We start from the raw sequence: 23,013 nt of genomic DNA, 5'->3' as shown, positions 1-23,013 counted from the left end.
CAGTTTAGGGAGTCATTATTTCATCTAGTTTATTTTGGTTTGTTAGAATGTTGGTTTGCAACGAGTGATGAATGTGTTGTGTGGAGTGTCGTCCGCTCTGAAGATCCGGTTGCGAAGTTAGAGTTGTCAAAATAAAAGCTTCTGGTTGTTCAGCTGTCAAATAGCAGTCTCAAGTAGAGCAATTCTTCCATATATAAGGTGCACTGGCAGCTTTTGAGAAAATTTGAGGTATTTAGGTGCCTTATAGTGCGGAAAATACGGTAATGGAAGTAATGTTAGTTTCACTTTTCATGTTATTATAAGATTTCACATTGTGTTCATTCAACAGCTTTACTCTGTACTGTGGTATTCATCCCTGAAGTTATCAAACTGTATGGTAATCAGCTGTGGCAGCATTATGACTTTATGAGGTGCCTTATCTGACACATTCAGGCTGGGAAGTAAACTTTGGGTTACGAGTCAGATATACTAACTGCTTGGCCACTGTGCCTAGCATAGTAGTAGCAGTCAATGTCTCAGTGAAACATTGTGTCTGACCCTGTCAATCAAAACACAACCTCTGATGAAATGTGTCCTTTTGTTTACTTCTGAGTCTGAATGTGAAGAGATCAGAGCCACTTCAAATTCCAGGTCAGCAATGGACGAGTGAGACACACGGTAGAATGGCTCCGTTAATTCTGACTTAAAACTTCAATAACAGAAAACGTCATCCTCGCTGCTATTTTTGACATAATAGATGACAGAACATGTTATTCCGGTAAAGCGCTTCAAGACTGAAAAGTAGCCAGAGAGTAGCATCAAGAAGCTCCATTGGTAGACATATTGTATGGGATATCAGGGCACAGCGATGCCTGCTGAAGACACCTCTATTTACGCCTTTACGACAGATGACCTGTGACGACGTATGTGACGATGAGGGGCTCCAAGTCAAAGTCCTCGCTATTAGCTGGGCAGACTATATGGAGTGCATGGAAGGGCTAGCCGAGTTCGAGACCTGGTGTTGACGGCGCTGTAAAAGTCGGCCTGGTTAGCCTGCCACCCATGTAGCCCTGGGTAGCCTGTAGTCCCTCTTATAAAGGCAGTGCCACTGGCGAGCTAGGACCCTCGGCCAGTGAGACAGCAGCCTCCAGCCCAACCGCCACGCCAATCTGCCTGGAGTAAAGGCCCACCTCTTAGCTTCTGGAGAGACCCAACGCCAAAGAAGAAGTAGAGCCAGCCTTCCTAACCGAGGGACTGGGATGAGAGGGACTCTAGCAACGACACGCCAAAGAGACTCACGTTTATGTTTAGGTAGTCGACCCCAAACGGCGCTGTACATCCCCAACATTAGATGGTTACCTGTTGAAAGGTCCAGCTTATTAGCAAAGGGCCTGCCCCCCGCAGTGGTGGCAATGATTCAGAGTGCGTGGGCCTCATACATGAGAGCCTCATTTGAACCTCCTGAGTTGTTGACGGGAAATTTCTTACATGCAAGACTGCTTTGCTCCTCGCTCTGTGCTCTGCTAACAGAGTGGATGATCTGAATGCTTTTTCAGTGAATCCCTCTTATACCCAGTTCTCTAGTGATGGCTCCAAGGTTACCTTGTGCCCAAATGTGGCATGTTTACAAAAGGTCATCCCTGAGGCCTACAGTTCTATGGCCTTTGAGCTCTTTAGCTTGTGCCCCCTCCTTTTGAGTCTTGTGGAACAGGTTACATTTCATGTGTCCAGCACGGGCTCTATGCACATACATTGACTGCACCGAAAGCGTGCGGTTATGTGACTAATTATTTGACTGCTTTGTGAATCCAGCCAGAGGTAAGGCCCTGACCAAGCAGCAAGTCTTTCACTGGATTGTGGAAGCCATTTCCTTAGCCTCAGGCAGCAGAGGCATCCCGTTGCCCCACGGTGTGAGGGCAAATTCTACCAGGGGCATGGGAACATCATGGGCCCCTAAAGGGGTGTCAATGAGTGAGGTTTGTGCTGCGGCTAAATGCTCATTCCCACTTGTTTGTGCGGTTTTATTGGCTGGATGTGACTGCTCCTTCAGTGGCTCAGTCTGTCCTCTCTGTGGAGTCTACAATGTACTAGAGGGTACAGGTTAGACTCTGGTTTGGTAACTGCTCTGCAGGGCGTGACTATATGTCCCATTCAATATGTGTCGTTCCAAGTTAATCGACTGAAAGGAACGAAATGTTCTGGATATAAGTTCTGTTCCCTGAAGGAGAGGAACGAGGTTCAACACTTGGTTGCCCTGTAATTCAGCTGGGCTCTGTGAAGAGTGGTTGTTAAACTGAGTTGTGATGGTGCAGGTGGAGCCTCACATGCATCCTCACAGATCATCTGCCGTAAAGGCGTGAATCGAGGTCTCTTCAGCAGGCCTCGCAGAGGCGTGATATCCCAATCCATACAATGTGTTGTACCTTGTTCCGCTTCTTCAGGGAACAGAGATTATAATCTGAACATTTAACTGGGGATGCAACAATGATAAAATTCAATTATTAAGTGTTGGCAAGGAATTTCATTGATTCGTTGTCGCACGATTTATGCGTCACTCGGCCGGTGTTCGCTCTCTCTGAAACATTGAAGTTGTGGCGTGGCACTCGAGCTAACTGGCTTGTCGCCGGAGCACGGTCCGATGTGGGGATACAAAACAAAACAACCAGTGCAAAGCGGAGGATGTAAACAACAACAGAGGATTCATAAGGTCTGCTGCCCGGCTGAGATTACTGTTGCAACGTCACATATCTGAGGAGCTCAAAACACCGCCTACTTTTTTACAGACTTTCTGGAGGAAAAACTCCATATTTGGCTCTGATTTACCTTACTGCTCCGTACTACTCCTTACCGTTTTGATCTTGTAAAAATAGACAATTTCATTCCATACGTTGTAACCACAACAAAGAAAAACTTTGAAGTGTAAATTTAAAGGTTATTATAACAATATTTGACCAGTCTGGTCACTCAGGGTGAAATTGGATTGTAATGTGGTCCCTGAAGTACATTAAATCTTATTTAATAATTATCTTCTATACATCTTATATACATGTGTATATATGTATTTATATTGTATACATCTTTGTATTGGTTCAGTTATGTGCTTTTAAATAATCATAACGTATTTGATGTTTGGTTTGTTCAATCTTAACTCGTCCTACAATTAAAATGTTTTTTTTAACCGATTCATCAATTAATCAAAAAAATAATCGACCAAGTTGTCGATTATTAAAATAATCGTTAGCTGCAGCCCTAGATTTCACTCATATGATGACGGTTTGTTCTCTGTATTTATTACTTTTGATATTTCCTGTCTCTTTTTGTGCCATTTTACTTTTATGTTCAGTTTTAGCAAATTGAAGCTATGACATCATTGGATCCGATATATAACTGCTCTTTGGCTTCTTCATCAAAACATTTGAAACGAGAATGAACCTCTTCTGTCCGTCAGGAGAACCATCAGAGGGTGAACATCTTCTTCGACTATGCCAAGAAGACCAAAAATACGGCCTGGTCCTACTTCCTGCCCATGCTGAACCGACAGGACCTGTTCACTGTCCACATGGTGAGTATGATGATCCAAAACGTCTTCATTACAGATGTGTCAACATTCACAACATCAAGATCACAAAAGGCTGGCTGAACTGTGAGCAGGGATGCTTCTACCAATCAAGTCAATCTCCCTTCACCAGATTGTCAATAACAGATCAGTTTTCACTTCATTGTTACAACATCAAAGCTGGAGACGAGGACAAGTGGAACAGCTGAAATAAAAACAAAGACTAAAAACAAAACTCAACCAACTGAAACTAAAATACTCCGAGAAAGCAGAGAGAGGCAGAGGCAGCTTTGGCTGTTAGACTATTGGACAATAAAGTCCCATTTCCACTGCAGAAAATGTGCCGGTACAGTTGGGGTTTTCATGCAAAAGTTCTGAATGGTACTGAAACCTATGATACTATAGCCCCGGTCCCACCGCACACAAGTGCCGGGGCGGAGCGGAGCGGTACGGAATAGAGACCCCGACCGAAATTTTGGGTCGCGTCCCCACTGCAGAGAGGAGCGTGAAAAGTGGGCGGGGCTTATGAGCTTCGCAGAAATGTGACATAACAGAAAAGAACATCGTCAGATGTAGATCTTATGAATCCTCTGTTGTTGTTTAAATTCTCCACTTTGCACTGTTATTTTTTGCAGCGGAAAAAAAAGAAGTTACTTTTTGCAGCAGTCATTTTTTGCAGTGGAGAGCTGCAGCCGCAACTTCTGTGTTTGTTGTGAGAGAGCGAACGCTCGGCCACTTGCCAGCGACTTGCCCCGCACTCGAGCGCTCGGGTGTGGGGCAAGTGGCCGGAGCGTTCCCCCCGGTTGGCTGAGGCACAGACACGGGAGTCTGAGCTTTCTGCTCAAACGCAGGAGGTTCTCCACTCCGGCGCTGATCGCGGTCCGGCAGCTCAGCGCCGGAACACGGAGGCTCCGAGCTCCTTTTCATCGCTTCTGCGGTCCGTCCCCGCGGTAAAGCGCCACTGACCGCGGTTGAACAGAACGCTGACCGCCTCTGGAAAGCGGAGCTGCCGGAGCGCGGTCAGCGCCGGAGACGAAAGCTCCAGACTCCGGTGTCCCGGACGCGCATCCACGCCACGGCCAGCGCTATGCTGCAAACAGAAAACTCCAACGTGATGCAAAGTCCCTCCCCCCGGTCTCCCCCTGCCTCAAGTCGCTCTTTCACAACAAACACTAAAGTTGAGCAGCAAAGAAAAGAAAATGAAAATAAAAATAACCAGTGCACAGCTGACCACACTGACAGCAGAGGCTTCAGCCGGAACATTAACATATTGAGGGCGTGTAGTAAATCACTGACCAATCAGCAGACAGACACATTAACATATTGAGGGCGTGTCGTAAATCACTGACCAATCAGCAGACAGACACATTAACATATTGAGGGCGTGTCGTAAATCACTGACCAATCAGCAGACAGATACATTAACATATTGAGGGCGTGTAGTAAATCACTGACCAATCAGCAGACAGCAGCTCAAACTCAGACCCATTCCATGGTCCTGGTACCCCAACGGAAGGGGAGCGGAAAAGCGGTGGCCTTTGGAGCGGTCTGGAGCGGTTTAGACTGCATTTCTGTGGTGACACGCGAACCGGAGCGGTTTAGACCGGTCTAGGCCGGTACTTTTTGTGCGGTGGAGGCGGGGCTTATGGTACGATACCTAAACTTGGGTATCTGCCGATACTGATATTCGAATGCCAGACCTTGGTTTGCTTTAATATTATTATCATTATTGTTGACATTATATGAGGCTATAATAAAATCCTCTCTACAGTAAAATATGAAATGTACCAATGTATTGTTATACAATGTATGTATTTATTCTCCCAAAAGGCAATTTGAGGTTAGTATAAGATCAGAAAAGGAATTAAAAACTATTTTTTGTTCAATGTGGACAATGTGGGGGTCTGCGTGACGTCGTCATCTCATAATAAACAAGTTCTCTCTTTTAAACCTCAGAATCACTTCATTAATTCTTGGGGAAATTCTTTATCAATGCAGCACAAACTGCAGCTCTCACGCAGCACAATATGATTGACACTATTTTCAGAGAGTTTAGTGTGGAGTAGGACGCAGCTTCACAGAGGTGTGAATCATCTGCTACAGCGCAGGAACGAACTATTCATTGTTTTGATGCCACGATTGGCGCTGTTCTCCTCGGCAACCTGCTGTTTTAAAACAATGATGTCTGGCGGCAGAGCGGCGCCTCACTGTACAACGGTTTTGCAAACACCCACATTACTTTGTGGTGTTTAGAGTGTAAACACGTCCAAACAGCGACATGTTGTCACGAAATGTTGGATACCACAGTGCTACTATGATAGCCTCCGAGCTGGCTGCAAACTGTGGAATGGATTTTCTTACTCATTACTCCACATCTCATTGAGACTTGCTCTGTTCAGGAAATCCATTCCACATTTTGCAGCCAGCGAGCAGAGCAGCATCATGGAAAGACTTGTGGAGTTATTTCAGCAACAGTAAAGCAGACGAGGCTCATGGATCGGAAATCTCCAATCGGAACTTTCCAATCTATGAATTACGTTGATATTGGAACCTGAGACCAATACTGGATCGGATTGGCTCCATCCCTACTGTCCACTACCACACAGCACCACTTCATGAGATGCTAGCATCTCCTTATAAAGTACCCAATCAAAAATACTTCACTTACCTGGAAACTACATTAATGTTGTTAATGATGAAATGTTGAATGGATATTTTTTGCTTTTATCGGTCTGAGAAATGATCAGCTTAAAATGAACAAATGAGATAAATTACACATGATTTACATTCTGTAGAGCTGATGACGTGGGCTGGATGATGTATGTCTTCCAGGGATTTCACAAAGTGCTTTAAATCAAATATTAAAAAAAACAGCATTTTGTAAGTGAAGATTGGTGTAAGCTTCCTCTGAGAACATATCACTGCAAATAGGAATGCTTTATTTTCCACTTCAGTACAAACTCCTCGTCCTTAAGTGAATAAATGAATGGATGTGCTCAGGAAGCTGTGAAGTGGGAATGTTCCCAGTTAGCAAGCTCATATGCACACAAGGTTCACATGACAACCAGAAACAAGTGATCATGAAACCATCTGTTGTGTTCCAAATGATGCTGTTTTCACACGTCGGCCAACACAGAGCTTGACACACAGACTGTCTCCATGTGAACTGTGGCACTCGTATTATTCTTCACATCAGCTCCTCAGAAATGTCTGATGTGACTGTGAAGTGGTCTATTTGTGCTCCAGGCAGCGAGGATCATTGCAAAGCTGGCTGCTTGGGGTCGTGACCTGATGGAGGGAAGTGATCTGAACTACTACTTCAACTGGATCAAGAGCCAGCTCAGCTCACAGGTACACACCCAGCAGCTCTCTATAAAACACATCATATCCATTAATAAACTGAAGCCACGGTGTGTGTTTCACTTTCACTGTCTGTTTTCAACAGCAGTCTATAATACTGTGAGGTATGCACTTTAAACCCCGTTTAACACGTTCTAGTGAAAATGGTAAACTTCCATTGTGTTTTTTTGTTTTGAGTCTCTAATAACATCTTAAAAAGACTGCTCCCACAATGCAATATTTTCAATCCAAATTACCTCAGGGGGATCGATAAAAAACAGTAGAGTGTTGGAGTGTTGGAGTGTATCAACTCTCACCCAACAAAGAGAACATTTCCTACCATTTACTCACCATCATCTGCATAAATAAAAAACATATTTTCGATACAGATACTGAGCGAAGGGAGCTGACATGAAAACCATGGTGTTTTCAACGTTCTTCATGCTCCTGTGTGTACGGTGATCGTTTTACAGTCTGCAACCTTGAAAACAGAAGGTCCACCTTAATGTGAGGAATGAGCCCATCAGAGGGCTAAAGGTCATGAATGCTTATGGCTGCACATAAACTCTGTGGAATAAGGGTTTGAAAATAAATAGAAAGTCAAGATTTTGGCTCTTTAGCCTGTGAATCCATTCATGTTCAGGGGCACTGGAGGCCATCCCAGCGGACTATGGGCAGGAAGCGCCGGTCCATCACAGGACAAATACATAGAAACCAACACATCTAGGGGAAATTTAGTGTCCTGCATGATTTTGGACTGTGGGAGGAAACCAAAGTACCAAGAGAAAACCCACGCACACGTGGGGAGAACATGCAAATGCTTCACAGGAAGGTCCTGGGTGGTATTCCAATCCGGACCTTCTGGCTGTGACACGAGCGCACTAACCACTGCTCCACAGTGCGGCTCCCTTTGAAACCTCATGAGACAATAACATTCTTTGCTGTGGGATCCTCTCATTGTTCAGTCTGGGGGTCGTCTGGGCACATGTACACTGGAAACAGTGACTCCATCAAAACAACTGAGTAATGATTCCTCCTGCCTTCTGTGCATCTCGACTGTTTCAACATGTCCCGAGCCGGCCTTCAGTCCCTTCCCAGCCTGTTCCTCATCTCTCTGCCAGCATGGTGTTAGTCAAAGGCCTTTTATACAGTAAAGTGACCAAACGGGATATTTTTCATGAACATGTCCACCTGTCATCTCCTGTCCTAGTTTTTTTGTTTTAGGTTTTTTTTTTTTTTTTTTTAAACAAATTGATGGAGATGTCTGGTTTGCTTTGAAATATCTTGAAATGAACTGATGTGCTCAGAATATTACAGACCATCATTACCTCTTTAGCAGGAAAACATCAAAATAAGGATTGAAATCCGATATCTTTGGTTTGGAGAACTGGTTTCTCTGTGTTTTGCTGGATTTTCTCAATCAGAATAGTTGTTAAAGGTATGCAGGAGGATGTTCAGGAATTTTAGTAAAGAACCGCCCTCTCCACCTTTTGAAAAAAAAATGCGCATGCGTAATGCTGTACCTGCTCCCGAGACGGAACGCCTACTAAAACGTTAGTAGACGGAACGCCTACTAAAACGTTAGTAGACGGAACGCCTACTAAAACGTCAGTAGACGGAACGCCTACTAAAACGTCAGTAGACGGAACGCCTACTAAAACGTTAGTAGACGGAACGCCTACTAAAACGTTAGTAGACGGAACGCCTACTAAAACGTTAGTAGACGGAACGCCTACTAAAACGTCAGTAGACGGAACGCCTACTAAGACGTCAGTAGACGGAACGCCTACTAAGACGTCAGTAGACGGAACGCCTACTAAGACGTCAGTAGACGGAACGCCTACTAAAACGTCAGTAGACGGAACGCCTACTAAAACGTCAGTAGACGGAACGCCTACTAAGACGTCAGTAGACGGAACGCCTACTAAAACGTCAGTAGACGGAACGCCTACTAAAACGTCAGTAGACGGAACGCCTACTAAGACGTCAGTAGACGGAACGCCTACTAAGACGTCAGTAGACGGAACGCCTACTAAGACGTCAGTAGACGGAACGCCTACTAAGACGTCAGTAGACGGAACGCCTACTAAAACGTCAGTAGACGGAACGCCTACTAAGACGTCAGTAGACGGAACGCCTACTAAGACGTCAGTAGACGGAACGCCTACTAAGACGTCAGTAGACGGAACGCCTACTAAGACGTCAGTAGACGGAACGCCTACTAAGACGTCAGTAGACGGAACGCCTACTAAAACGTCAGTAGACGGAACGCCTACTAAAACGTCAGTAGACGGAACGCCTACTAAAACGTCAGTAGACGGAATGCCTACTAAAACGTCAGTAGACGGAACGCCTACTAAAACGTCAGTAGACGGAACGCCTACTAAAACGTCAGTAGACGGAACGCCTACTAAAACGTTAGTAGACGGAACGCCTACTAAAACGTCAGTAGACGGAACGCCTACTAAGACGTCAGTAGACGGAACGCCTACTAAGACGTCAGTAGACGGAACGCCTACTAAAACGTTAGTAGACGGAACGCCTACTAAAACGTCAGTAGACGGAACTCCTACTAAAACGTTAGTAGACGGAACGCCTACTAAAACGTCAGTAGACGGAACGCCTACTAAAACGTCAGTAGACGGAACGCCTACTAAAACGTCAGTAGACGGAACGCCTACTAAAACGTCAGTAGACGGAACGCCTACTAAGACGTCAGTAGACGGAACGCCTACTAAGACGTCAGTAGACGGAACGCCTACTAAGACGTCAGTAGACGGAACGCCTACTAAGACGTCAGTAGACGGAACGCCTACTAAGACGTCAGTAGACGGAACGCCTACTAAGACGTCAGTAGACGGAACGCCTACTAAGACGTCAGTAGACGGAACGCCTACTAAAACGTCAGTAGACGGAACGCCTACTAAAACGTCAGTAGACGGAACGCCTACTAAAACGTCAGTAGACGGAACGCCTACTAAAACGTCAGTAGACGGAACGCCTACTAAAACGTCAGTAGACGGAACTCCTACTAAAACGTCAGTAGACGGAACTCCTACTAAAACGTCAGTAGACGGAACTCCTACTAAAACGTCAGTAGACGGAACGCCTACTAAAACGTCAGTAGACGGAACGCCTACTAAAACGTCAGTAGACGGAACGCCTACTAAAACGTCAGTAGACGGAACTCCTACTAAAACGTCAGTAGACGGAACTCCTACTAAAACGTCAGTAGACGGAACGCCTACTAAAACGTCAGTAGACGGAACGCCTACTAAAACGTCAGTAGACGGAACGCCTACTAAAACGTCAGTAGACGGAACGCCTACTAAAACGTCAGTAGACGGAACGCCTACTAAAACGTCAGTAGACGGAACGCCTACTAAAACGTCAGTAGACGGAACGCCTACTAAAACGTCAGTAGACGGAACGCCTACTAAAACGTCAGTAGACGGAACGCCTACTAAAACGTCAGTAGACGGAACGCCTACTAAAACGTCAGTAGACGGAACGCCTACTAAAACGTCAGTAGACGGAACGCCTACTAAAACGTCAGTAGACGGAACGCCTACTAAAACGTCAGTAGACGGAACGCCTACTAAAACGTCAGTAGACGGAACGCCTACTAAAACGTCAGTAGACGGAACGCCTACTAAAACGTTAGTAGACGGAACGCCTACTAAAACGTCACGAGACGGAACGCCTACTAAAACGTCACGAGACGGAACGCCTACTAAAACGTCAGTAGACGGAACGCCTACTAAAACGTCAGTAGACGGAACGCCTACTAAAACGTCAGTAGACGGAACGCCTACTAAAACGTCAGTAGACGGAACGCCTACTAAAACGTCAGTAGACGGAACGCCTACTAAAACGTCAGTAGACGGAACGCCTACTAAAACGTCAGTAGACGGAACGCCTACTAAAACGTCAGTAGACGGAACGCCTACTAAAACGTCAGTAGACGGAACGCCTACTAAAACGTCAGTAGACGGAACGCCTACTAAAACGTCAGTAGACGGAACGCCTACTAAAACGTCAGTAGACGGAACGCCTACTAAAACGTCAGTAGACGGAACGCCTACTAAAACGTCAGTAGACGGAACGCCTACTAAAACGTCAGTAGACGGAACGCCTACTAAAACGTCAGTAGACGGAACGCCTACTAAAACGTCAGTAGACGGAACGCCTACTAAAACGTCAGTAGACGGAACGCCTACTAAAACGTTAGTAGACGGAACGCCTACTAAAACGTTAGTAGACGGAACGCCTACTAAAACGCGTGCGAGAGATGTGACGAGCCCAGTTCTCCTCGTGCACGCTCTGTTTACAAGTCACAAGTCGCCATCGCTCACATAAGCTCACTTTACAAGAAGATTTGCACCAGAGGGGGTGAAACTGTGTAAAAATGTCAGAGAATAATGCGTGGGGTCGGCCAGCGGCATGATGAGAACCGTGTGGAGTGAGCTGCAGGGACGAGCACGTACGACGGCCTTACGTCATATATCACCACAATGATTGACAAGTGGGAGGACCAGTTATTTTGATGATCCACCCGGAAGAAGAAAATCCTCTACTATACCTTTAACTTAGCTATGTTGTAATTCATTCTCTACATGAAAAAAATAACAATCTCTCCTCAGGTAATTTCAGAAAAAGAGATTATTTGGGGCATAATAAATCATATTGAATAACCTCTGACAAGACTTACTAAATGCCTTTGGTTATACAGAGCTTTTATATTGTTGAATTTCCCATCTGTACTATCAAAGGATTAGGCCTGTATCACCCCCACCCCCACCCCAACATTTGTAATTACTTTTTTTTCTGATTTATTCTGAGAAAAATGATTCAGAATGTGCTAAACTGATCTTTGAGTACACCTCCAGTATCACTACAGTGTATTGAGACTGAGTGTCCTCTTCTTCTTTTTGGGAATCAGTGGCTCGCTGGTCCACTGCTGCTGGTGTAACTCACCTCGGAGTGATGGTTTCTTTTGTTTATCTCTCATTAGAATCTACATGGTACAGGTCCAGAGTCAGGCACAGGAGCAGGCACTATTTCCCCCAGTGAAGTGAGTATGAGTGAAAGTGCACCTTAAAGGACCGCAAAAAAGCTGAACCAGCCAAGGAAGGGTTTTTTTGCAAGCTGGTGTCTTCTCAGCTGTTGCTGGACTTGTTCCTTCTTCTCGTTGCTCTTTTCTCTCTCTCATCCTGTTCTTACACGCCAGCCTCCCATCAGCGAAATCAGATTGGTGGAGCCATGACTCTGGCCTCTCATTCAGACAGCATGGTGTTTGCTGCCACTGGTTGTTTTCAACTGTTTTAGTGAAATCTGCATGCCCAAAGCCAATTCTCTCTTCAATGCTCTAATCGCATGACAAACAGCTTTGTCCTGACCATTCCAATAACGAGGGCAAATTGAAACAGCACTGGCACAGCTGCAGCATCCTACCATTTTAGATCCCATACCTGGTCAATCAGAGCATAATTATTCTGAGAAGCACCCTCAGAAACTTGGAAGTGACTGCTCTCTAATAACTGACCATCCTGTTTTCCTCTGCACTTTTATGCAGGTAACCTCTGCTCTTCTGTTTACCTCTGCCCATTTCTCTGCTGGACCTCTTTGCTCTGTCTGTTCAGCCTCTCTTTAATTAACAAATTAATGTGATCTATTTCCTCTTCTCAGCTTCCTGCACTCTAATCTCAGTTTAGGTGTGAGGGGACACTTTGGCCTGCTGTCGCTCTGTATTGTGGATCAGTGTGCAGTCTGGCATGTAGTAATGTGTACATATGATGAGCTGCATGTGCATTGCCTCAGGTCTCATAGGAGAGTTTGGAGTGTTCTTCCATATGCTTTGTCTTGCTTGTTAACTCCTTTGGAAGCTCACTAAACTATATCTGACTGTCTAACTCCTGCTTTGTTCTCCTGACTCACCTGGTGGCCCCCTGCTGCCGCCCCACTGAGCTTCTGCCTCTGTCCATTGCAGAGCTCTCAGTACGTCCAGTGTGTGGCGGGCTGTCTGCAGCACATGCTGAAGGTTAATGAATACAGGTTCGCCTGGGTCGAGGCCGACGGAGTCAACTGGTAAGATTTCTGATACACGTCTTTCATGTTTACATCAACTGGAGAGATAATATATCATAGTCCTCCAGACTGGATGAGTCTGTTGTTACCAAGAACTCAACACATTGTGCAACGGAACAGTGTTACGAGACTGGGGAGTTTCAGGAGGGTTACTTAACTTAGTGTCTGATGGAAATGTCTCTCAGTGCAGTGTTCTAACAGCTGTTGACTCGCATTGTAAATGCTGCTGTGTTAAATTTGGTTGTTATAGCTACTTTGGATTATTAAGAATAATAAAATGTTGCTTGTGTACATGAAGTTCCCACATTATACACTTTTTCAACAGTTTCACTTAAGTGTCAGAGGTCCCACAACATTGTATTCAAAGTGTATTTCCCCAAATCTAAAAGTCCCTCGAGTTCCTCGACTGAGAACAGGCTGTTTCTGTGTCTATACCTTTAAATGCTAATGAGCTGTGTCTGTCCACACCTACTCCACGCCTCTCGGTGAGAAGATCAGGGTTGCCAGATTGGGTTTTTTGGGGGCCTGTTTGTGTTACCTGTATCCCTTATTTAGTGCAGTTGTGTGTTTATAAGGTGTTCCTTATTACACATGAGTTTCTACAGAGGTAGACATTTGGGCTAGTTTTTATTGAGGTAGGCAGGTTTTACGTTGTGTTTTGGCTGGAAACAGTGAGTCACATCTGGCAACCCAGTAGAAGACATTTCCGTACAATGTGCTCACGCCAACGGTGTATTTCTCACTATGTCTCATAGAACTGCTGTCGTTCAACAAAGCAGTTTGAAGTAGAGTATGAGGCAGATGGAGAATGTTCTGAAGAAGTTCAGACTCTGCAGCTGCAGCGGGATGTTTCAGAAGAGTTGGTTACAAATATAGTGTGTCTGATAATGTTACTCAGGGGCCGTCCACACCATGAAACCAGTTCACCTAAACGTGCTGTTTCTGGCCTATCATCCACGTGAGGCAGTTTTAGAAGAGGGAAAACTGTTTTTTTTAACAACAGTGCAGAAAGTTTAAAACCCCGGCTTGTGCTGTTCAACCCCCTGGAGTGTGGACGGCAAAGACGATCATCTGTGATGAAAATATGAGGTAATCGCCCCCCTCTATCCCTACCGCCGTCCATGATGTCATCAAATAACCACAACAATCAGGGACTACAAGCTTCGGTGGAGCTGCAGAAGCTACATGACGCTAATGGCTGGAAGAGCGTGACCATAGACCTATAGAACTAGAATTATATAAAGGTTTATGAGCAGGATTCTACTTCTAAAGTTCTATATACTTTGTCTTCTTCAGTGTTTTTGGTGTGTTTAGTGAGTCACAGCGCTCCTAAAGGCCTGGAATGTGTACTACATGCTCTGAAGCCTTGTTGAGCCGCGTTCATAGTGACGTGTGGACGGAGGTTTGTTTGGAGAAGGCTGGTGAGAAAAAAGATCGTTTTTCTCGTCGTGTGGAGGTACCCATAAGTTGGTTATATATGTAATTCCAGTTAGTACCAAGTAGCTAACGCTAGCTCCTGCTCATCGTAAGGCTAACTGGTACGGCTTTTCATATTCTACTGAATTTATTCATTATATCGGTAATCTTTGTAGTTTTGATCTTCCAGTGGGCGGGTCAAAGTGAGTGGAACTACCAGAGGATGTGGTTATTTCCCTGCACGATGTCACAAAGGGAAAGTTTCTGAATCTCCTGCATTAGCCCACATATGCTATAAAGTGGTGCAAGTGAGGGAGTTGACAGACTTTCTTCACTTCTGGTGCCTCAGACACAGGTTATAGGGACACATGCTAGAAAACCATTCGAACGTGAATAATGGATAATAAGGGACCTTGAACAACTAGATTACAGTTGTCACCAAACACTAGTCTTAAGCATGAGAACACACACACACACACACACACACACACACACACACACACACACACACACACACACACACACACACACACACACACACACACACACACACACACACACACACACACACACACACACACACACACACACACACACACACACACACACACACACACACACACACACACACACACACACACACAGATCTAAAACCTTGTGTTTTTGGTTGACATTCAGAACATCAGATATTATGCAGCCATGTTTGTGAGGAGAATTAAAGTGAAAGTAGCAGAAACACTCCTGATCACATGTTCCAATCATTCCTGCTCTACAGTATTCATATAGTGCTATATAATCATATTTCATGTTTCTGTCCGAGCAAATAATTACCACATCTTGTGAGATCCACATCTCTGCACTTAACAGCTGTTTGTGCAAATGTACGCTTGTGGTTTATTTGCAGACATTAGTACTGTAAGCAGTGTTTTCACCGTCTCCCCTGTCATGTCTGAACATTTTATTCTGGGCTGTGATCACAAATAATGGAGCAGCACTATGAATGCTCCTTTTATTAATAAACAGTGTGTAGATAGAAATGTGGTGCTCCTCCCAGCACTCTGCTCCTCTCTCCAACATGACAAGTATTCATTCATGCATTTTGTTTCTTTGTGTTCAAGTATCACCGCTGTGCTCAGCAACAAGTGTGGTTTCCAGCTCCAGTACCAGATGATCTTCTGCGTGTGGCTGCTGGCCTTCAGCCCTCAGCTCTGTGAGCAGCTTCGACGCTACAACGTGGTGCCAGCGCTCTCCGACATCCTGCAGGAGTCCGTCAAGGAGAAGGTCACTCGGATCATCCTGGCTGCCTACAGGGTCAGTAGAGGATTCTTAGATTCTGCTGGCCTCGGTGCTAAGGGAAGTCATGAAAGAAAGACACAATTATTGTTTTTCAGTAAGCAGCCCTCAGAAAGGCTTCACTCATTATGAGTCAGGTCCCCCAAAAAATGCAGCTTTTCTCACTGTGACTGATGCAATCTAACCATCGCCACTCTCTGCAGGTCATTTTATTCGGAAATAAAACATCAAACAGCTACAGTCTCCTCTTTACCACAGATAGGCCAGCGCAGCACCTGCACGGCACAGAATAGTAATTTAAATGTCAAAGAGAAAGGCAGAAAAGAGGAGAAATGCTGTTATTCTAACAAACTGCATCACAACCTGGTATGGGAACTGTACTGTGGCGGAGCGTGACTCAGTACAGCGGGTGGTGAAAACCGCCCAGCGCATCATCAGGACTCCACTCACTGTCCTCGAGAACATCCAGAGCAAGCACTCTCTGCGTAGGGCTGTGGAAATTGTGAAGGACTCCTCCCATCCTGCACACAGGCTTTTTCGCCTCCTGCCTTCTGGCCGCCGCTACAGGAGCCTCCGGGCCAGAACCAGCAGGCGACGAGACACTTTCTTCCACAGAGCTGTCACTCTACTGAACTCTCACCCCGTTAAAGCACGTTAATGGCACTGAGTTAGTTCAATGGAATATGATGTAATTAGTGTACACGCCGGTAATGGCAACCTTACACTATTTATTTATGTGTATATATACCGGTATGTATATACATAGGTATGCATATATATTTATCTGTTATAATATCTGATACTTGCGATATTGCACTTCTGGTTAGATGCTAAACTGCATTTCGTTGCATTTGTAATGACAAAGGTGAATCTACTCTAATCTATTTAGTCGGTAGCTCTGCCCCATATGAAGAGGATTTGTTAAACAATGCCAAGAATTTTAGGTGGTTTCCATTTTACGCACAATGACAACGTGGGTATATTCATCTGTGATCTTTTCTGAAGCACAGATGCCCCCCGCTCTAAGCTGCTGTTGAACATGCTGCTCACACTAAATTACAGGAAAACATAACAGGAACCGGAGGACAGGATTGTTTTCATTATTCATCTAAATTCTGGTGAAGCTGGTGCTTTATGTTTTTATAGTTTTTAGGAGAATTTGAAAGCACTACGCTATGGAACAGTCGCATTGTGAATGATCCGTCTTAAGAAACACTCAAATTATTCCTATAAATCACTTATATGTTTGAAGTGTGGTAAAATGAGCTATCTGTCACCAGTACATCTGATCATTCACACTTCTTGAGCAGCGGTGAGCCTGTAAATGGCCCCTCAAAGGATTTTATGTTCCATTCATCACCCCACTGTGAATGTTTCCAAACATCTCTTTTATGATGTGACTTCTCAGAGCTGCACAATAAATCACAAACAAATTGTTACCATAATAGCAATATTTGCAATATAGAGTTTTGACTTTCATGTCAATGTAACCAGTCAGATGAGTCCCGCTGCACCAAATTGCATTGACAACGGGTCATATTTCACTTCAGTATTTCAACATCAAACCTGGAGACAACAGGACGGAAGTCATTAGAAAAATGGCTGAAAAGATCAGAAACCACGACTGAATCACTGCAGGAGGAAACTGAGACACGTGTGATCAGATAAGAAAAGCGAACTGTTTTCTTGTGGGTCCAAGAAGAGAAAATGTTATTTGGAAGTACACACCTCCACCACAGACATCACTATCACAAAACAACATTATCTCACGTTTTGTGTGCAGCCTTCATGCACTTGACTAATTCCAAATATCAAGCATATCAAGAGTTTTAATGCTCTGCTTTAATACCAACAATGCGTTTGTGTAGTTTGCAGTTTGCACCTTCTGCACACATGGTATCAAACCTCACACAATATTCACATGGAGCCCACGGCCTCTGCAGGAAAGTGGATATTTAAATGAAATGCTTCAGGCTAGATTTCCTCTAATCAGAGTGCTTCTGTGACCTTCCTCTGAGCACAATGTGGCGATGATTGGCACGGATTCTGCTTTTTCTTTGGCCTTTTCCATTAAAGGTTGCCACAGCGAATCACAGCCAGCGTCTCCATGTTGTATGAGGAGGGATAAAGTGACATGACAGGCTGAAGAGGAAGAAACGTGATCAGAAATTAGCTCAAGCTTAAAGGCCATTTTTATTTGTAGCTTTAGTCTAAAACAGCCATTTCAGGATGAGGTTGGGAAACCGGGAAACAGGTAAAGAGGGTTCTCTTTACCTGCTCACCTGTCGTATTAAAAAAAAATCCATACATATGTAGTTAGAATGACAAAATGAACATGATTCAATCAGAAACACACACTTGCATCCAGATGAATGTTTGACCCAAAACAAAAAAATATTGCTAACTCATGCTAACTGTCCGGCCCTCAGTAGAGCGCCGACCTTCACCAACCCAACCTTGTATTCTTCAGGTTAAATGATGATGTGCTGTTGGGTCCCATTTCCACATTTTTGGTGGATTAATTTGGAAACAATTAACCATTAATATCCCCAAATCTTATCGATTGATCCTTTGAGGATGACAAATCATCCCTGGAGATTTTTTGCTATTTGGGTTTATAGTATTTAGGCATACACGCAGACAAAAACATAACCTTCTCCCACAATGAAGTTATTTGAACCATTGTTACTCTTAATCCTCAACAGTCAACAAATCTAGAATGGGAAAAAAAGTGATTTTGATGAAGTAGATTAAAAAAGTAAATCCCTCTTCCTCCAGACGCTATCTTTTGTCCTCACTCTTCGCACTGATCTCCTTCATGTCCTCCATCATTGATCCACCAACTGATGTCTTTGAATGTGACCGCCATCCATCGAATGGTCAAGCTGCATGTATGCAACTCCCACGTTCTTCCAGGACTGAGTCACGAGTCAGTGCCAGAGGAAGCGGCTCTGCCAAAATGTTAAAATGCTTTGCTCGCCTTTCTCTTTTTCTCCTCATATTGTCTCAAGTCTGTTGGAAAACCAGTGTTGCCAGATTGGGCAAGTCTCCCCCAACTGGGGGGTCAAATTTTCTGACCTTTTCTTAGTTTCTTCAGTACAGTTGTGTGCTGTGTCCTTATTACACATTGTCTGTTACATATATAATAGTTTTATGATTTCAACGTGATTCTTGCAGAGGTTGGGACCTGTGCTGGATTTTATTGAGGTGGTGGGTTTTTACGTTGTTTAGGCTGGAAACAGAGAGTCCGATCTGACAACCCTGGCGCTGACCATTGCAGCAGGACGTCACACCTTCTGTACATTGGAGTCACTTTGATAATGCTCACATGATGATGTCACATGACAATGTCTGGAGCCTCTGACTTTGAACCTAATTTTGAAGGAGGTGCTTCAAGGTTCTGCTCCCTCCCTGCTTTCTCCTCTTGTTTTGTCCTGCATGACGATCCCTCCAGGGGATCCCATCTTCCTGGTTTTCATCAGTTCCCATGTCACTGCTCGTGACACACAGCTGAACATCAAGCTGTTACAATCCTCAACAAAACAAATGACATGAAAAAAACCGTTCCAGTTTTCCACTGTGGGGAAACCAGAGTTTCATGTAAACTCCACATGAAAACAACCTGTGAGTGTGAGAACCACTTCACCTCTGGGCGGCTTCTACTTCCACACTCCAGCCGATGGCCCGGCATGTTGTTTCCTCTGGAGGCTTCATTTGAATGCCTGAGACGCTTCAATTCAGACTTGCATGTTGTAAGATTCTCCTGCCGGGTTATTTTTACAATCCTTTGAAACTGAAACACTCAACATAACTCTGCATGCCACTGTGTTTTTCCCAGATGTCCTAATTATGCAAATGATGGCACTCACCACATGGGAGCCACAAAATGATTTGAATTATCCCAACCATCTGGAAGTCCTTCAACACATCCTCAAATGTGCTGTCCTTCTTATGCGTTTGCCTCAATCCAACTTTGGGAGCTCAAGGTTTTTTTTCCTGTCTCTTTTAAAGTAACAAAAGAGCAAAAAATGATGGTATTTTGTGCTGCAAGTAGTAAAGAGCAGCTCTTCACATTTGCCTTTTTGATCATAAACAAATGTAGGAATATAGAGGTTCGAGACCTCAGTAGCACGTTAGAATAGAGGATAGAGAATCATCAGCCTCTTGAGAGTACCACCTTGACACCAACTCAGTTAAACAAGACCATCTGCTGGTCAGAACTGCTCGGTGGACGGAGTGCCTTCCAACATATTGACATTGGCCTGGAGCCGAAACACGTTTCCTCTTCGGGATGAAAATAATTGAGCTCATTGTGGCTCCTGTTGAGTTTTTTTTTTTTTTTTTTTTAAACAAGGTTTGTATATTCAAGATTCAGTTAAACAATATTACATTGGAAATCACCAATAGTTTTTCCCACTTTTCTTCCCTCCCCGAACCCCACAGTCAACATATAACAACAAGTAACAAGCCAGACAGGTTGAAAGGAAACACAAATACAATAATAATACTGTCAATAATCACTGCCCATAAAATACCTCAGAATGCACACAAAGATGTTGTGTAATTAACTGATCTACAGTAGCTTTCCTTACAAATTATTAGTATACAGTTATACAATTTCAACTGCATCCATCTTTTGAAAATAGGCAAGGAAAGGGTCCCAAACGTCGTGAAATTTTTTAACTGAGCCTTTTGTTGTGTATCTGATTTTTTCCAGCTGTGTGTAATACATGACATCACTGACCCAAAGTCTAAATACAGGTGGCTCTGCATCCTTCCAACCCAGCAATATCCTCCTTCGAGCCATAAGTGTACAGAAAGCAACCAGACTCGCCTGGGCCTTGGTCAATTGTGGATTTGAACTCACTCCAAAGATTGCCATAAATGGGCAAGGGGTCAATGTCTTACCGCATGTCTTGGAGAGGACCTGGAATATACTGTTCCAAAAGTAATGCAGTTTTGAACAAGTCCAAAACATGTGCAACAAAGAGCCAGGTTCTCACTTACAGCGGTCACAAGTGGGGTCAAATCCGTCCCTCATCCTACTTAGCTTGGTTTTTGACCAATGGAGGCGGTGCACAACCTTAAATTGAATAATTATATGTCTGAGGCAGATGGACGAAGAAAAAATTCCCTCAATTATTTTATTCCATCTCTCAATTGAAATTTGTTTACCCAAATCCTCCTCCCATTTACATTTAAGTGATTGCAATGATGTCAATTTATGTTCATTTAATAACCCATAGATCAGACTTATCGCACGTTTGGCATCTGGTTTTATCTTGAAGATATCATCTAAAAGAGAGTATGATGGACAGGAAGGAAAGGCGTCAGTATTGCACATCATGAAATCTCTGAGTTGCAAGTTCCTGTAAAAGTGTGACTGGCAAGTCAAACTTAGAAACCAATTGTTCAAAAGAGCAGAAGACATTGTCACTATAGAGTTTATACAATGAAGTTATTCCACAGTTTACCCAGATGTTGAATGCCTCATCTGTTAATGATGGATAAAACATACAATGTCTCTGAGGAGGTGCAATAAGGGATAGATCAAGCAGTTTGAAATGTCTCCTGAACTGGTACCACAGTTTGAGTGAGTGGATAACAAGAGGATTTGAGGTATAATTGGACACAGGTTTTATCAGTGGTAATCTGGCACAAAGTAGGGATGGCAGTGCAATGCGGTCCACAGGCATTTTCTCTTGTATTGCCCATAATGGTGAATTGTCTTGATCCATGGTCCAGTATAACATCGTCCTGATATTAGATGCCCAGTAATAGAACAAAAAGTTTGGGAGTGCCAAGCCTCCCGCGCTCCGGGGATTTTGTAATACATTTTGTTTTAATCTTGGTGGTTTTTTATTCCAAATAAAAGATGATCAAATTAGTAAAAAAAGATTTTGTCAGAAAAATTGGAAGTGATTGAAACAGATACAGAAATGTAGGAAAGACAGACATTTTGATGATATTTATTCTACCTCCGAGTGAAAGAGGCAGCAACTCCCAGCTTGCGAAATCCTGCTTTAGTTTTGAAAGTAACACTTGATAGTTAAATTTGTATAGATCTGCATGATTTTGTGTAATCCAAATTCCTAAATATTTGAATTTATTGTAACTAAGTTTAAAAGGAGCCAAAATTGTCGATAACTCTCCTGATCTTTTTCCAATAAGCATTGCTTCACTCTTTTCATAATTAACCTTGTATCCTGATATGACTCCAAACTGTTTCAGCAGGTCCAGAACTTTGGGCAGACTCTTCGATGGGTTAGATATAAACAAGAGCATATCGTCTGCATAAAGCGATACTTTATGCTCAGTGATGCCACGATGTATTCCTGAATAGTCAGCACACTGTCTCAAAGCGATGGCAAGAGGCTCAGTAGCCAGAGCAAAGAGAAGTGGTGGCAACGGGCAGCCCTGTCTCGTTCCACACTGCAGTTGAAAATATGAGGACAAATGGTTATTGGTTCGAACAGCTGCCAAAGGGGAGGAATAAAGAACCTCAAGCCAGGAAATGAAATTTCTCCCAAATCCAAACTTTTGTAGTGCATAAAAAAGGAAGTCCCATCTCACCCGATCAAATGCCTTCTCAGCATCAAGTGAGACCACTGCCTCAAGTACTTCATCTTTGGATTTACTATAAATTATGTTTAATAAACGTCTAATATTGAAGAAAGAGTATCTGTTTTTGATAAATCCTGTTTGATTGGGTGAGATAACGGACGGCAAAAACTTTTATAATCGAAGAGCCAGGACCTTGGCAAGAATTTTAGTGTCTACGTTAAGTAATGAAATTGGACGATATGAACTACAATCTAAATGGTCTTTATCTTTTTTAGGGATCAGAGAGATTACAGCCTGGCGCATAGTCGGGGGCAAGGATTTAATTTGAAATGATTCATCAAATGTAGATTTTAGCAATGGGACAATTTGAGGTGCAAATTTCATATAAAATTCAGAATTATCATTTGTTGGGGGACAACTATATAATTTCTGATAAAAATTTTGAAAACACTTGTTTATTTCTAAATTGTCAGTACATTTGATACCCTGATCATTTTTAATTTCTGCAATGGTTTGGTTGGCAGCTCTTTGATGCAGCTGTTGAGCCAAGAGCCTGCCTGCTTTCTCCCCATGTTCATATGAAAAACTTTGTGATTTGTAGAGAAGATGTTCAGCTTGCTTTGTAGAAAAAAGGTTATATTCGGTCTGTAATTGTAATATTGTTTATATAAAGTGGGGGTAGGTGACTGACTGTATGCTGCATCAAGTTCAACAATTTGATTAGCTAGTTCAGTGATTCGTGCGACTGAAGCGCGTCTCTGCTTCGCACAGAATGAAAT

The 23,013-nt window shown here is 43.6% G+C and overlaps 1 protein-coding gene across 1 annotated transcript in view; it reads left to right on the top strand.

The window, feature by feature from the left end:
• Positions 1-23,013, top strand: part of atp6v1h (ATPase H+ transporting V1 subunit H) — a 47,028-nt gene that overhangs the window by 5,761 nt on the left and 18,254 nt on the right. Inside the window, exons 5-9 of the mRNA XM_080503952.1 lie at positions 3,428-3,541; positions 6,782-6,886; positions 11,889-11,948; positions 12,864-12,961; positions 15,496-15,688. Coding sequence (XP_080360078.1) covers positions 3,428-3,541; positions 6,782-6,886; positions 11,889-11,948; positions 12,864-12,961; positions 15,496-15,688 — 570 coding nt within the window. The remainder of the gene's footprint in view (positions 1-3,427; positions 3,542-6,781; positions 6,887-11,888; positions 11,949-12,863; positions 12,962-15,495; positions 15,689-23,013) is intronic.

This window comes from Blennius ocellaris, assembly GCF_963422515.1.
Source record: "Blennius ocellaris genome assembly, chromosome: 10".
Taxonomy (NCBI): domain Eukaryota; kingdom Metazoa; phylum Chordata; class Actinopteri; order Blenniiformes; family Blenniidae; genus Blennius; species Blennius ocellaris.
This window is presented reverse-complemented; position numbering and strand designations above follow the sequence as displayed.